Source organism: Rattus norvegicus, chromosome 8 (assembly GCF_021556685.1).
Source record: "Rattus norvegicus strain SHRSP/BbbUtx chromosome 8, alternate assembly SHRSP_T2T, whole genome shotgun sequence".
NCBI lineage: Eukaryota > Metazoa > Chordata > Mammalia > Rodentia > Muridae > Rattus > Rattus norvegicus.
This window is the reverse complement of record NC_141541.1, coordinates 52,461,179-52,472,929: the sequence shown is the minus strand read 5'-3', so window position 1 is coordinate 52,472,929 and position 11,751 is coordinate 52,461,179. Positions and strand designations below refer to the sequence as shown.

Genomic DNA, 11,751 nt, shown 5'->3' with positions numbered 1-11,751 from the left:
GTGCTTTGAAACTTGCTACAAGGCCCAGGGATCAATCTCCAGCATCACAGCCCAACAGCAAGCAAGAAATGAAAAATCAGAAGGTCATAGTGACTCATGCTTTTTGTATGTTTTTTTTTTTTTTTTTTTTTTTTAGATGGAGGGTCTCTCTCCCTCTGTCTTAGAACTCATTGTGTAGATACACCAGACTGGCCTTGAACTCACAGAGATCCAATTGCCTCTGCTTCCCAAGTACTGGGAATAAAGGTGTGTACCACCAATGCCCAGAGTGACTCACCCCTTTCATCCCAGCACTTGAGGTAAAGAGCACTTGGCTATTCAATCACGAGGACAGGAATTCAGGTTTCAGTAGCCCACAATTAGTGTGTGGCTCCAGCTCCTAGGGATAGGGTCCCTTCCAGCCTTCAAGGGTATCCTCACGCATGTTACATGCATGCACACAGACACCTGTGTATAGACATGTCTTTAAAATTCAGAAGGGAGCAGGGTATAATAATGCACACCTTAATTCTAGGAGTGGGCAGGTCTCTGTGAGTTTGAGGCCAGCCTGGTCTACGTAGTGAGATCCTGTCTTGGAAGGAAGGAAGGAAAGAAGGAAGGAAGGGAGGGAGGGAAGGAGGGAGGGAGGAAGACAGACAGACAGACAGACAGACAGGAAGACAGAAAGTTCCAACTCCTGATTTTGTCTATGTAAGCTAATATCTGTTTTTAGGAAATACTAAGGTGTTTCTAGGTAAAAGGATATTCTGTTGACAAATTACTAAATGACTCATTACAAATGATATACTTTTAAGGGCTGGAGATGTAACTCAGTGGTAAAGCAGTTGCCTGGCTTACCTAAGGCCCTGGATTCTATTCCCATCATTGATCAGCCATCAGTTAATTAAAGAAAACCAGAACAGGGAACTGGATGTGGCAGTATACACTTTTAATCCCAGCACCCTAGGGGCAGAGGCAGGTGGATCTATTTGAATTTGAGGCCAGCCTTGTCTACATTGGGAATTCCTGGATAGAGAGACAGTGTCTCAAACAAAGAAAAAGAAGAGAGAAGAAAAGAAAGGAAAATATCTACTGAGGATTTGTAAGATGAACCAGTGGATAAAGGCACTTGCCCCCAAATCTGACAATCTGAGTTTATCCCTGGGACCCAATGATTGAAGATGAGAACCAACTGCCCCAGGTTGTCCCCCGACCTCCTCACTAGCACCGTGGCATGCTCACATGCATTCACACCCATAAAATAAATGGACTGTAACATATATGTAAAAGCGTGTATAAGGAGCTGAGCATGATGGTACATACCTGTAATCTTTTTTTAAATGATTTACTTTGAATTTTACGAGCAGGGGTTGGGGATTTAGCTCAGTAAAGCGCTTGCCTAGCAAGCACAAGGCCCTAGGTTCGGTCCCCAGCTCCGGAAAAAAAAAAAAAGGTCGAATTTTACGAGCATTGGTCATCTTGTCTCTGTGTGTGTCCGTGTAAGTGTGTTGAATCCCCTGGAACAGGAGTTACAGACAGTTGTGAGCTGTCATGTGGGTGCTGGGACTTGAACTGGGATCCTCTAGGAATAGTAGCAGCCAGCGCTCTTCACCACCGAGCCATCTCTCCAGCCCTGCACATCTGGAATCTTGGGAAGTAGATGAAAGAAGCTCGAGATTTCCCAGCTACTCTCAGTACACAGAGTTCAAAGTCCAGCTGCTATGAGCCTATTTTCAACAAACTGAAAAGAAATATATGTGTATACGTGCATATGTACAGAGACGCTTACGGGCTGAGATATTATAGTTGTACGGTACAGCACTTGCCTAGCACGTACCAGGCCCACCCGTTCCCGGAACTGAGAAAAATAAACGGATAAATGAATAAAAGGTTAATAAGGATGTAAAGTAGATAGCTATAAAGTTTTTTCTGTAAATTTGAAGTTAAAAAAAAAAGGGGGGGTTGGGGATTTAGCTCAGTGGTAGAGCGCTTGCCTAGCAAGCGCAAGGCCCTGGGTTCGGTCCCCAGCTCCGAAAAAAAGAAGAAAAAAAAAAAAACAAAAAAAACAAAAAAAATTTAAACCAGTTTGCTATTTAATCTAATCTCTGCTCTACTACCTACTGAGTCATCCTGTTTTTTTCCTCGTCATTCATTTATTTGTTTCTGTTCTTTTATAGTTTATGTTTTTGAGACAAGATTTCTGTGTATAGCCTCCTGAAACTAACTCTGTAGGCCTTGAACTCCCAGAGATCTGCCTGCCTCTGCCTCCAGAGTGCTGGGATTAAAGGCCTGAATTGCGCCCACACTCCCTGCTCCTTTTTTTTTTTTTTTTTTTGCCTTAAAAAAAAAAAAAAAACCTTTGCTGGTCTAGCAACCTGCACCACCACGCCCCCGCATTTAAACTCCTCCTCCATCCCCTCCATTCCCTAGCCCACCCACCCAGAGATCCTCCCCCTCGAGCCCAGTTTGCTTGGGTAGTTTAGGGTAACCTTGAATTTGTGCTTCCGCCAAGTGTAATTGATTCTAGGAATGTAGCTCGAAATCTGTTTTTAGGGGGTGTGGGCTTCGAACTTGCTCGACAGGCACTCAAGCAGCTGAGCCACATCCGCAGACGCAGGAAAACCTGGTGAGCGCGAGCTGGGTGGATCCTGAGGCAATCCGGAGTGTCTGCAGGGGCGCTGCGCTCCTGACCGTTCCCACCCGCGACTCCCCGCGGTTTGAGGACGCACTTTCCACGCAAGCGAGTCTCTCCGCCTCCTGCACCCCGCACTACTGGTCTCCTCTATCCTTAAAAGTGGACCCCAAAATCCAGGACCGGGACTTCTGGGCCAGCCTCCATGGCCAGGTCCCGGGCTTGTTGGACTGGGATATGGGCAATGAGTGCTTCTTGTCCTTCACCACGTCACACCTGTCGGAGGCCGAGCAGAAACGTGAGTGGGGCTGTGGGGGAGGGGCGCGTGGGTGGCTGCGGCATCCAGTGGGTGGACCGCCTCTGGCTTCCCAGGCTCGCCACTTCACTGGGATCAGGGTCTCGAATCCCACGCAGGCGTGTGTGTGGCCCTACCGCAACTGAGTTCCCAGAGTCCACATATTGTGGGCTACAGCTCATATCCCATCACCCCCAGAACATTCCTAGACCTCATCTGAGCTTTGGCGCTTGCGCATGAGAACTTGGCATGCCGCAGGCTTTAGTTTTCGGTGTGAAAACAATCACTGTTCTCTTTGGGGAGGTAATCCTTGCGTCTTTGGTTGTTGCTATTTATGTTTTTGTTTTGAAACCCAGGTTTGCCTCAAGTCTTAACAGTTGACCTACTGGTGCTCTAGGCATGGGCCACCATCCCGGGATGCTAGCCCACCTCTCGTTTTATCTGTAGTACAAGATGGAGTTAATAGTGCCAACAGGATGGTGGACCTGTTCTTTTTAAGTTTTTCTTCGTCCTTGAACCGAAAGTTCAAGTTTTAGGTGATCACTCTTGTTTTTTTTGTTTTTTTGTTTGTTTGTTTGTTTTTCCTTTTTCTTTTTTTCGGAGCTGGGGACAGAACTCACTCTTGCTTTTAAAGTGTGTTGATTTTTTTTTTCCCAGTGCAAGGTCGTTGGGTTAACGTTACTCTCCCCACTTCAGTTAGTCAGATCTGTCATTTCCACGTCCACATATAAATGTCTTATTCTTCAGAAGCTGAGACTGGAGTGATTGAGCCCAGGAGTTCTAGACCAGCCTAAAGGTGTCTTGTGCAAGGCCCTACTCTTTGTTTCTGGACACGTTTGTGTATTGTTTTGTTTTGAGACAGGTTCTCACCCTTGAAGCATTGGGTTGAGTCCAGAACTCTAGATCAGGCTGGAGTTCCTGGCTTGGGGCTGTTTATCTAAACAGGAAGAGTAGACAGATGTCAGGGCATGGGGTTCTGGGGAGAAGTGTGATTGGTGACACGTGTTGAGTGGCTTTGGTATATGGTTAGAATTTAAGAGTAACAACAGTTGGACCAAGGCTGAATCCAGTGTAGAGACTGAGGAAACAGATAACCATCCCCAAGAAGACAGCCCAGTATAAAAACAGTGGTAGAGCCTACAGAACCCGGCTGATACGGTGTTACAAGGACTGAGATCGAGAGATGGGCAGGAGGGTCTGGAGGTCAGGATTATCCTTGGCTTCAGCAGGACTCAAGGGCTGCTTGGACTAGAAACTATTGCCCTCCCCTTCCCCCAAATGAAGGAATAAAGGGGGTCAACAAAGGGAAATGGGGTAAATCTGATCAAATACATTATTGTGTGTGTGTGTGTGTGTGTGTGAGAGAGAGAGAGAGAGAGACAGAGACAGAGACAGAGACAGACACAATGCCCTAACATTTTCTTTTGTTGTTTTGAGACCGGGTCTCACTGTATGACGGAGATCTTACCATAGGACACATGTGAAAGTCAGGACATCCTATAGGAGTCTGGTCATTCTATTTTGAGGTCAAACTCAAATTGGCAGGCCAGACAGCAAGCCCTGTGACTCACTGAACCATCTCATAGGCTCCAATAGGCTTTTACATCCTCTAAAGGTGCTGTACAATTTTTGCATTCCAAATGTAATCCTTCCACCTCAGACTCGCAAGGGCTGGGACTATATAACCCTATACAAACCCCCTTGGCTTTACTATGTTTTTATGTCCATCAAAATTGTCAGATAAGTTTTTGTGCCCCAAATTCACAATCTTTCTGCTCTCGACTCCTACTACTGGGGTTACAGGTGTGTGCTCTTACAGACAGGTTTATCAATCAAAGTTGTTGTGCCTCTTTTTTCTTTTTTTCGGAGCTGGGGACCGAACCCAGGGCCTTGCGCTTGCTAGGCAAGCACTCTACCACTGAGCTAAATCCCCAACCCCTGTGCCTCTTTTTTTGTTCGTTTGTTGGTTGGTTCTTCAAGACAGGGTTTCTTGGTATGTGATTGCATCCCTGGCAATCCTAGAACTGGCCTTGAACTCAGAGATCCACCAGCCTCTGCCTCCCAAGTACTGGGATTAAAGCCCTGCACCACCATACTGGATAAATCAAATATTTTAACACAATCCAATCCAAATATACATCAACTGGACACTCACATACCATAGGATGATGTCGTAAAGTCATAAACCTTCGAAGCTGGGCACAGTATTACACCAGCAGTCAGAGGCAGACGAGTCTATGAATTCAATGCCAGCCTGGTCTACATAGCAAGTTATAGGCCAGCCAGGATTACATGACGAGACACCCCCCTCCATCTCAATACAGTCTTACACAATATTTTGTCTCTGTTTTGTGGTTGAAGATTGAACCCAGGCGTGTGCCATCTCAAACAAGGGCTTTTCCTGATGAACTGACCCTAGCCCTAAGTCGTCTTCTTTTCATAACAAAAACATGGGGACCAGGCAAGTGGCTCTGTGGTTAAGGAACACTTAACTGTGAGGTTCTGATTTCAAATTCCCAGCACGCGCCTCAAAAATTAGGCATGACTTTCTGTGCCTGTACCCCAGCATTTAAAAGTGGAGGGCACAAGGGTTGGGGATTTGGCTCAGCGGTAGAGCGCTTGCCTAGCAAGCGCAAGGCCCTGGGTTCGGTCCCCAGCTCCGAAAAAAAGAACAAAAAAAAAAACCAAAACAAACAAAAAAAAAGAGTGGAGGGCACTTCTGGTTCAGTGATAGACCTTCCTTAAAAAAACCACCCCCCCAAAAAAAAAACAAAACTAGGGGCAGCTAGATGCTTAGCATGAAAAGGTTTGTGCCACCTGAGTCTCATATAGTGACAGAGAGAGCCAGCCCCTTCAAATTAACTGTAATTTAAGATAGATATATATCTATCTTATATCATATATATATATATATATATATATATATATATGCACTCATACAGGTGCCTGCATACACATTCCATACATATTGGTGTTCTGCCACTCAGAGATGCTTCCACAACAAACATGCATACTCCATATACACACATATACACAAAAACATCATGCTCTATGCCACCACACACACACACACACACACACACAAACCCACAATAAAGACAGTAAAGGCAGACAAGATGGCTTGGCAGGTAAAAGGGTCTGCAGTCAAACCAGATGACCTCAGTGTGGTCACCAGAGCTCCCATGAGGGAGAGAATGGACTCTCGGCAAGCTGCCTTCTGACTTCCACCACTGCATGCTGGCATGTGCCCTCCAACATTCACACAAGTAAATAGAACAGCATATTTACAAAGAAATCTTGCCAGGTGTGTCGGTACATGCCTTTAAGACCTCCCCCGCCAACCCTATAAAGAGAAAGAACAAAAGATTTTGTGCAGTGAAGACACTGCAGTTTAAACCCCGCAGTGGGGGAGTTTAAACTCGGGAGGCAGAAGCAGGTGGTTCTCTTGAGTTCGAGGACAGCCTGGTCTACAGAGGGAGTACCAGGACAGCCACGGCTACACAGAGAGAGCCAGTCTTGAGAAAGAAAGAAAACCCCAAACACTGCAGTTTGTAATGGGAATTCTTACCAGGCTCCTTGGCAGTGTGGTGTGTGCTATGCCTGCGTTTGTCTGCTTTGTTGTCTTGATGAATTGTGTTTTTTGTTTTGTTTTCTTCCTTCCATCCTTCCGTCCTTTCTTTCTTTCTTTATGGTTTTTGGAGACGGGATTTCTCTGTAACCCTGGCTGTCCTAGAATTAGCTCTGTAGACCAGGCTGGCCTGGAACTCAGAGATTTGCTTGCCTCTGCCTCCTGAGTGCTGGGAATAAAGGTGTGAGCTATCGCTGCCTGGCTGGTTTTATTATTATTATTATTATTATTATTATTATTATTATTAATTATTACTACTACTACTACTTCTACTACTACTACTACTACTACAACAACTACTACTACTACTACTACTACTAGTAGTAGTAGTAGTAGTATATTTAATACAGGGTCTCTCTACATAGCTCTAGTTCTCTAGTTGTCCTGGAACTCCAATAGAGATCTTTCTGCCTGTGTCTCCTAAATACTGAGATTAAAGGCACAGGCCACCATGCCTGGCTGTTGTCTTTGTTCTAATTTGGTTCTATAGATTGAAGTCATGCCCAAGTGCTCTGAGCTATCTTCTCAACCAAGGAATTTATTTTTGGGTATTATTTGCATGTGCAGAGACCTTTAACTGATGGCCATAAGTCACCATCTGTAAATCCAAGGCTCTCAGATCTACCTACAGACAGGAACGCCACTGACTGTGACTTCTACTTTCAGTCATACCGACTGTCTAAGGGAGTAACGCACCATTTACTAAGGTCAGGCTAAATAACGAATGACACTTCCGAGCAGGGGCTGAAGAATAGGGCTGAAGGATGTGCCTGATGTGCCGCCATCTTGCTGGCCCAAGCAAATGTGATTTAATTAAAAATATGCTAATCATGAAGTCTGTAATTCTGGGAGGCTGAGGCAGGGGTATAGCAAGTTTGAGGCCAGCCTGGGATGTCAGGAGGAAAAGGAGCAGAGTGGGGAGAGGGTGGAGGAGGGGTGAAGGAAGAGGAGCAGGAGAGAGAGGAGATAACTGAGTTTAAAGTACTTGTCAACAACATCCAGTCTGCATCTCTGCCTTAGAGCTAGCAGAGAAGTCCGATACATAGCCAGATTTGGAAGCCTTGGATTTATGGATGGTAACTCACAGCCATGGGCATGAGATTGTTCAAGGATAGTATAGTATGTGTGGAGTATGAAAAGAATGCAGGAAACTTGAGGTCAGAGGTAAAGAACACCAGCCCCTATAACCTCATACTACCTGGACTTGGCCCACACCTACCCCAAGAGATCTTCAAGGCCGCAGATCCTGGGGTAACAGTGGGAATTTTAGAATATCTTGACTCTCTTTTTGCCAGTTGCCAAATACAGATTCCAAAGAACCGAACCACCGAAACTGCCTTTCCTGACTCTCTCTCTCTCTCTCTCTCTCTCTCTCTCTCTCTCTCTCTCTCTCTCTCTCTCTCGGCCAGTTGCCCTATACAGACTCCGAATCGTTGAACCACCAAAACTGCCTTTGGAAAAAATACCCAACCCTGATAAAGATGGTAAGTAGTGAGTTCTGTGGACAGAATTCTATCTTCTGAACCTTACTCCCCAAAGCCAGTGAACTATGAGATATCTCCCATTCCCCTGCCCAGGCCCAGACATTAAGCCCAATCTGTGGATGTGGGTGAACCCAAACATCGTGTATCCTCCTGGCAAGCTGGAGGTTGCGGTCAAAAAGGAAGACTCGTCGAGCGCACCGCCTGCCTCCCAGTCAGCCCTGAAAGAGGAAGACAGCTGTTCCGAAGCCTCGGAGATACCAGCACAGCAGCCACCGCCTCCTCGCAAGCAGAAGAGGAAGCAGAAGGAGAAACACATTGCCTCTTCCCCTAGCATCTGGGAGGAGGTATGGATGGGTGGGCACAGGGTTGAAACATCAGCAGCCGGGTATCTGAGGGCCAATAAAAGATGAACACGTGTAGACCTGACCTGTACCCTTGGGCTGGGGAGATGGAGTCTAGACCGCTCCCCTATCTGCCACTGCACGTTGAAGCTGAGGCCGAGGAGTCAGGACCAGATCCTACTCTGTGCCCCTCTAGCCTACAGAAGAGGAGGAGGCCAAGGACCGTGATGACAGCTTCTCTGTGGCTCTCCCATCCCTTCCCACAAGGGCCCCACTCCAGAATCGGTGGAGGCTCCGGCAAGCCATCAGCCCAGAGGGGCGGCTCTGGTCCCGCCCCCCTCTTCATTACTTCCATCTCATTGCCTTGGCACTCAGAAACAGTCCCCCCTGTGGCCTCAGCGTGCAGCAGATCTACAACTTCACTCGGTAGGTGCCCAGGGGGCCCTAGAAGGAGGGGAAGGGGAGGGTCAGGGTTTAATAACTTCCAACCTGGCCCTAGGCTGCTGACTGTTTTCCCTTCTGGTTTTATTTCCCTAGGCAAATGTATGCCTACCCAACGTTCAAGAACATAACCACTCCCACCCCTTCACCCCTTAAAATTCAGCCTTCCCTCACATACCAATTCTCCTGGGTCAAGTTGCAGTTTTTCCCACACTGCCCCAAAAGATTAGCCAGAGTAGAACCCAGTATCCCCAACACCTCCCACTCTCTGCCCCTTAGACTGCCCTGCCCCCGCACAGAACCCTGTAACCTCCAAGGGTCAAGGAAGCCTCACTGAGAAGTTGCATTGTATGTGTGCGTATGTGTTATCATTGAAATTAGGGCCTTTTTTTTTTTTTTTTTTGAGGCAAGGAATCACTTTGCGGCTCAGGCTGGCCTGAGTCTTACTTTATGCTAGCCTTGAACTCAGAGACCTACTTGCCACTGCCTCCCAGGTGACAGGGTTTCTGGGTGTAGCCGTGGCTGTTTTAGAACTGACTGTGTAAACCAGGTTGCCTTCAGCATCAGAGATTGACCTCCTCTGCCTCTTTGGTGTGGTGGGTTGGTGGAACTAGGGGTGTGCTGCTCCTGGGTGGTAGAATTAGGGGTGCGCGGGCCACAACCAGCTAACATTTTGCTTTGATAGTCGTGCATGAGTGTGAGGCCTTCCCTGGTATTAGGCAAAGAGCCCGGTGTCTCAGGTTATTTTTTTCCTTGGGTGATTTAATTCTGTTATTGGTTCTGCTTTGTTCCTGCCTTCAAAATCACCAGCCCTCGAGGGAGGGGCAAAGATGAGCCCGAAGTTGGGGGCAGTAAACTAGCCTTAGAAGAATTCCTCAGCCTAGCATGGTGGCACAGGCCTGTGATCCCAGCACTCAGGATTCAGAGGTAGGAAGAAGGCCATGGGTTTAAGGTCACCCACAGCTACCCAGTGAGTTCAAGGTCCATCTGGGCTACATTAGACTGTCTCAAGGACTGAAAGAAAGAAAAAAGCTGAGTTGTGGTTCGTCCAGCAAAATGCAACTCCAGACCCGTCTGTCCTGTTTTACCCTGAGAGGAAGCTGAGACTCTTGGCCCTGGGGAAGAACAAGAACCACAGTGCATCCTCTTCAGAGGCCCCATGCCTTTCTTTACTCTTCCTCCCTGTCCACAGAGAGCACTTCCCCTTTTTCCGGACAGCTCCAGAAGCCTGGAAGAATACAGTTCGTCACAATCTCTGTTTCCGAGACAGCTTTGAGAAAGTGCCGGTCAGTAAGCAGGGGGAGGCCAGCACTCGGCCTCGATCCTGCCTCTGGAAGTTGACTGAGGAGGGACATCGCCGATTTTCAGAGGAGGCCCGCACCCTGGCTTCCACTCGGCTGCAGAGTATCCAGCAGTGCATGAGCCAGCCAGGTGTGAAGCCTTGTCAAGTGCATGAGCCCAGGGGTGGGGGACCTGAGGCCCAGACCCTAGGCTAGATGTGCCTCCCTCAATCAGACTCTAAAGACATCTAAAGGGAGAACAGGAGTGATGAGTTTGTGAGTGAGAGTTTGTGTACAAGGAATAGGGAAACAGGTTGCTGCAGGCTCTGCTCACAGCCCAGAATCCTGGCCCAATGGCGTTCGAGCTGGGTAAAAAGTATGAGGGTTTATCTGCTAAGAGGATTCTACCGTAACGAGCAGAAAGGCTTCAAAAGAGGTAGCGTTGGACCCTTAAGCTCCGTGAGATAGTATAGCAGACCCGGGACAGCAGGTCAAGATTGCAAGCTCCTCTGAACTCTCTTACAGATGTGATGCCCTTCCTCTTTGACCTTCAAGAATAAGAATCAGCCATGCCCTATTAAAGATTCCTTCAGCAACACCTGTGTCTGTGTGTGTGCATGTGATCTCTGAGGATGGGGCTAAACGGGGAGTGGGATTCAGCTCCAAGAATGAAAGTAGAGGTTCTGGAAGCTGGCAGGTGCTAGAGAGGTAGGTAGTAGGTAGGTAGAGGTAGGTAGTAGGTAGGTAGGTAGGTTTCTCCATGGATGAAATGAACCAATTGAAGCTGCATCTGAAGTATAAAGAGGGCTGGAGAGATGGCTCAGCGGTTAAGAGCACTGACTGCTCTTCCAGAGGTCCTGAGTTCAATTCCCAGCATGGTGGCTCACAACCATGTATAGTGGGATCTGATGCCCTCTTCTGGTGTGTCTGAAGACTGCTACAGTGTACTCACATATCTATAAAGATAGGTTTGTTGCAAGGCAGCTTTTGGGTGAGTTCACTGATCTCACAGGTGAAGGTCGGAAGTCACACATCTGGGCTAAAAGCAAAGGGGTTTTTACTGGCTAGGGCTGGGATTGTATCCATATAAGGTAAAGAGGGCGAACTGGTTGGGTAGCTGGGAATGTGGAGAAAGGGAGAGATGACATGTTAGCCCAGAGTTTTCTTGTAGCAGAGTTGAGGGAAGAGCGATTGGGAGTTCTTAGCTTGGGCAGAGGGTAAGCAGGGGTTCCAATCAAACATCCGAGCCTCTTTGGGTATAAGGGCACTGATTCAGATCTGATTACTTCCTGCTGAAGAGGGACGAGGAGGGATGGGAGAGATGGGAGTTGGTGGGTCCATGAGGGAGCAAGGGAGGTATGAGTGTAGAAGCAAATGCGTGTGTGCGCATACACACATTTGTTTAATAACCAGGTCATTCATGGTAATATGTGCCTCTGATGCCAGCATTTAAAAGGAACAGTCCGGAGGGCCAGGAATTCAAGGCTGGTTTTTATTTTTCTTTTTTTTTCGGCGCTGGGGACCGAACCCAGGGCCTTGCGCTTGCTAGGCAAGTGCTCTACCACTGAGCTAAAATCCCCAATCCCTCAAGGCTGTTTTTAACTCTATGATTTAAGGCTAGCCTGGTCTTTTATTTCAGAACAGGTAGGAAAGTTAATTTTATCTGAACCC

The 11,751-nt window shown here is 47.4% G+C and overlaps 1 protein-coding gene across 3 annotated transcripts; it reads left to right on the top strand.

Annotated features, from left to right (window-relative positions):
• Positions 1–2,416: 2,416 nt before the first annotated feature.
• Positions 2,417–10,678, top strand: Foxr1 (forkhead box R1). 3 transcript variants are annotated; one of them, NM_001429666.1, is given in 6 exon segments: positions 2,417–2,909; positions 7,944–8,018; positions 8,112–8,362; positions 8,556–8,785; positions 9,993–10,231; positions 10,606–10,678. In NM_001429666.1, coding segments are annotated over 6 exon segments (891 nt in total). In that variant the 5' UTR covers positions 2,417–2,848; the 3' UTR covers positions 10,641–10,678.
• Positions 10,679–11,751: the final 1,073 nt, after the last annotated feature.